At 49.0% G+C, this 3,638-nt stretch overlaps 3 protein-coding genes across 3 annotated transcripts; 1 reads left to right on the top strand and 2 right to left on the bottom strand.

The window, feature by feature from the left end:
• Window positions 1–465: 465 nt before the first annotated feature.
• EDB91DRAFT_1018458 (uncharacterized protein) lies at window positions 466–999 on the bottom strand (the record flags this gene model as incomplete). Its single annotated transcript, XM_041312519.1, has 1 exon — window positions 466–999. A coding segment is annotated over one exon (534 nt), but the record flags the coding sequence as incomplete, so codon positions are not given.
• A 488-nt stretch (window positions 1,000–1,487) lies between these two features.
• EDB91DRAFT_1352139 (uncharacterized protein) lies at window positions 1,488–2,694 on the top strand (the record flags this gene model as incomplete). The annotated part of the gene is made up of 5 exons (XM_041326150.1): window positions 1,488–1,649; window positions 1,699–1,783; window positions 1,841–2,009; window positions 2,056–2,072; window positions 2,128–2,694. 5 exons carry the CDS (start codon window positions 1,488–1,490, stop codon window positions 2,592–2,594), a joined length of 900 nt encoding a protein of 299 aa, XP_041168571.1. The 3' UTR covers window positions 2,595–2,694.
• Window positions 2,695–3,059: 365 nt separating this feature from the next.
• Window positions 3,060–3,263, bottom strand: EDB91DRAFT_1066077 (uncharacterized protein; the record flags this gene model as incomplete). The annotated part of the gene is made up of 1 exon (XM_041314805.1): window positions 3,060–3,263. A coding segment is annotated over one exon (204 nt), but the record flags the coding sequence as incomplete, so codon positions are not given.
• Between the last annotated feature and the right edge of the window lie 375 nt (window positions 3,264–3,638).

Below are 3,638 nucleotides of genomic sequence, written 5' to 3' on the forward strand. Positions count from 1 at the left end.
TACGAGCAGTGGTCAGCCAGTACCACCCCCACACCTCTGGCCAGCACCAATGTACATGTACAAGCAGAGGTCGGCCAGTACCACCCCCACACCTCTGGCCAGCACCAATGTACATGTACAAACAGTGGTCGACCAGTACCACACTCACTCGGCCAGTACCACCCTCACACCCCTTGGCCGGAGCACCAATATACATGTATAAGCAGTGGTCGGCCAGTACCACACTCACACCGCTGGCCAGCACCAATGTACATGTATAGGCAGTGGTCAGCCTGTACCCACATATATAGACAGCCTCACCTGAGTGGTTGGCCAGTACCACTCTCACACCCTTGGCCGGCACCAATGTGCATGTACAGGCCGGTGCTGGTTGGTACACATTCTACAGCCATTTGGCACATCCGGGGCACCACTTCTACATAGGGTTATGACTGAAGTATGTGCATATGACGGTTTTAGTAATGCGATGCCGCGATAGCGACAGCGTGCATTATGATCTCGACATGATTCTTGGTTCGTAGGGAAGAGCTTCTTCAAGCTCCTCCACACAGTATCAGAGAACCAATAACATTGTTTCTCGTATAGATGATAGGCGGGGGCTTGTTGGTTTACCAGAGATAGTACAATGGACACCTCGAGCGCTGAAGGGGCGGAAGGTGAAGAAAACAGGAGAGTACAAAGTTTTTTGTACTGCCCATATCTGGTAAGAAGGGGCGACGCTGCATCATGAGGTGAACCAAGCAGGGATACAGAGTCGAAGGCAGCGTTGTTTTCAGAAGATGAGGGAGAGATGATTTCCGACGACTGTTTCGAGCAACCATCTCGTTGGTGCACAGTACGGTCTACAGACACTACAGCCTCAGAGTTGGGATGGGTCCAATGTTTGAAGTAGAACACGAGGAATTCGTGTTCCACATCATCAGCGCATTTATAATACTCAATGCGACTAAGGGGACATTTGAGGTAACGGTTATCCTGGTTATCGTCCGTTGCCCATGAACACCAATCTATGACTGGCACGGCATTAGTAGGCCCATGTGGGCAGTGGAACCGTAGGTAAGGAAGTTCAGAAGGAGGCCGCTCTGCCATGAATGGATGAAAGAGCGCAGCTAGTAAACGAGTGGTCCAGGAGCTATTTCTTCGGTCTTGTTTTAAGGACATCACAAATTGTCAAGGGTTTGAACGTGTTGCTACAAACCTGATCGATGATCTCAGGTCTTTCCGGGTGCCGGGTAACATAGCTTGCCGGAGTGTTCCGGCACCACGCTAAGCGGAAGTATCCATGTTTTGTCAGGAGAACGGTATATTTGAGGCCATAGACACAACTCAGCAAGGCTCTTTGCACCGCCACCCATACCTGGGCTTTCTCTCCCACGTTTCCTCTGGTCCACGCCTGCTCCCCAGCCCACAGTTGGGAGTCTGTCGATATTCTTTCAGGGCGATCAGGTATGCTATGAAGCTCAGTAAGCTCTCTCCGCATTGCTCAAATGTTCCTCCAGCTATATACGCTGGACGATGATTCTGCCCAGATCAAGTGGACTTCCATCGAGATGGAGTGGAAGGAAGATTTGCAAGTTTCCTTCCCGAAACCATTCGACTTGGCCCGTTTCCTGGCAGCTACCATGACATTCATGTCAACTGTGGAAAAAGTTATGTTTTTTTCGACAACAAAGTCTTCATGAAGATCAATAAGTCTAGGCACGTACCCAGCCCGATTCGTGTTCCCAAAGATATGGTGCCGAGGAGCAAGGAGGGCATGATGAATATCAAGGGAGTCTCAGTAGTTAGTGGGTGACACGTTGCATTTTTGACACGTGAAGATACTGAATCGACCTTACAGCCCAAGAAATTACCGTTGAACTCACGGATTGTGCACGCACCGTAGGAACGAAGCTAAAGAAACGTGCTGATGCGTCGCAGGGTCAAAGTACAGCGCAGACGACTGGTATTGGTGGACACATGTCTGGTCGATTTATTCCCACTGCGGAACGAGGATCCATTGATCTAACGTGAGTACTTATTTTTCGCACTTAAAGTTATCTCACAATTGCTTAGAAACGGTCACATCGCAAGTTCGTGCCAACCTCTCCATCGTTTTCCTTTGAGGCGTACTGATAATTCACCCAGAGTGGAATGAAGAACTCCTGTTTCAACGGTTTGGCTCCCTTGGCTCCAGTCAGACGATGCTCTTCCTCCAGACACCATCCCATTTTCATTTACCAGGCCTCTCGATCGACAACACATTTCTTATTAATTTGTCGACGATGCCCCATCTAAAGCAACGGCACGCTCGTTGTCCTCATCTCATACACCTACACCTACATTATGCAACCATCCCACCGTCCACCCGTCCCCTTCCCCTTTTGGCAACACACATTATGCAACGGTCCCACCGTCCACCCATCCCCTTCCCCTTTTGGCAACACACATTATGCAACGGTCCCACCGTCCACCCGTCCCCTTCCCCTTTTGGTCAGACGCATTATGCAACCGTCCACCCGTCCCCTTCTTCTTTTGGTCACTGTGCCACATGCCGATCGTACGACCAGACAAGACTGGCTGCTGAGGGCTGCTCTGCTCACTTTAATAAGTGAGGAGCATATATCAAGATCTGTTCTTTCCCCATGATGCTGTATTCTCCTTCGGAAAGACCATCGCGGAAAAAGATAATCCGCATTGGTGCGGCCCTGCTGCATTCAGATCACTCGTCTGTGTTTTGCCAGTAGATATCGTCCCTGAGCATGATGCTAGCTATACAAATGTGCGACTGGAGGTAAATCGCCCCTAATTGACATTCTCAAACCAAGAAATGGCTGTCGCTGGACTAATTCACCTTCAATGTCCTCAATCTGTTCTTTCCCCATGATGCTGTATTCTCCTTCGGAAAGACCATCACAGAAAAAGATAATCTGCATTGGCGCGGCCCTGCTACATTCAGATCACTCGACTGTGTTTTGCTGGTAGATGTCGTCCCTGAGCGTGATGTGATGACTCCATCTGCTAGCTATACAGATCGCTCGTCTGTGTTTTGCTAGTAGATGTCGTCCCTGAGCGTGATGCTAGCCATACAAATGTGCGACTGGAGGTAAATCGCCCCTAATTGACATGCTCAAACCAAGAAATGGCTGTCGCTGGACTAATTCGCCTTCAATGTCCTCAATCCGATCTTTCCCCATGATGCTGTATTCTCCTTCGGAAAGACCATCGCGGAAAAAGATAATCCGCATTGGCGCGGCCCTGCTACATTTGCCAAATTCATCAATTGTAGTACCACACCCGACATATGTAGTATGCTCTCCGCCACGTCATGAAAGGCGGTGAGCAGCTTCTTTGATCTTGGGAGGGAGTCAGTTCATTGCTTTGTAGCACCTCTTCACACAGGTAGCAGAATAAATTCATGATATTCAGTAATACAAACAAGTGGAATGATGTAGCACTATTCAGTTAGTTATCTATAGCCCTGTTGAATCTAGTGTTGCGAGGGTCTAGTTCAGAGGGGTCAGTACGTGATGGCTGTCGGTGCTAAGAAACCACCCACCAAGAAAATTTGATCGCGTGATACGAAGTGCGAGTCCTGCAAGATCGTGTAACATCAAATGATTGAATCCGATGAAAATACTTACAGAGAATGTGGCAAG

The sequence above is a fragment of the Suillus paluster genome (assembly GCF_016628075.1).
Source record: "Suillus paluster strain FC165 chromosome Unknown EDB91scaffold_389, whole genome shotgun sequence".
Lineage (NCBI taxonomy): Eukaryota > Fungi > Basidiomycota > Agaricomycetes > Boletales > Suillaceae > Suillus > Suillus paluster.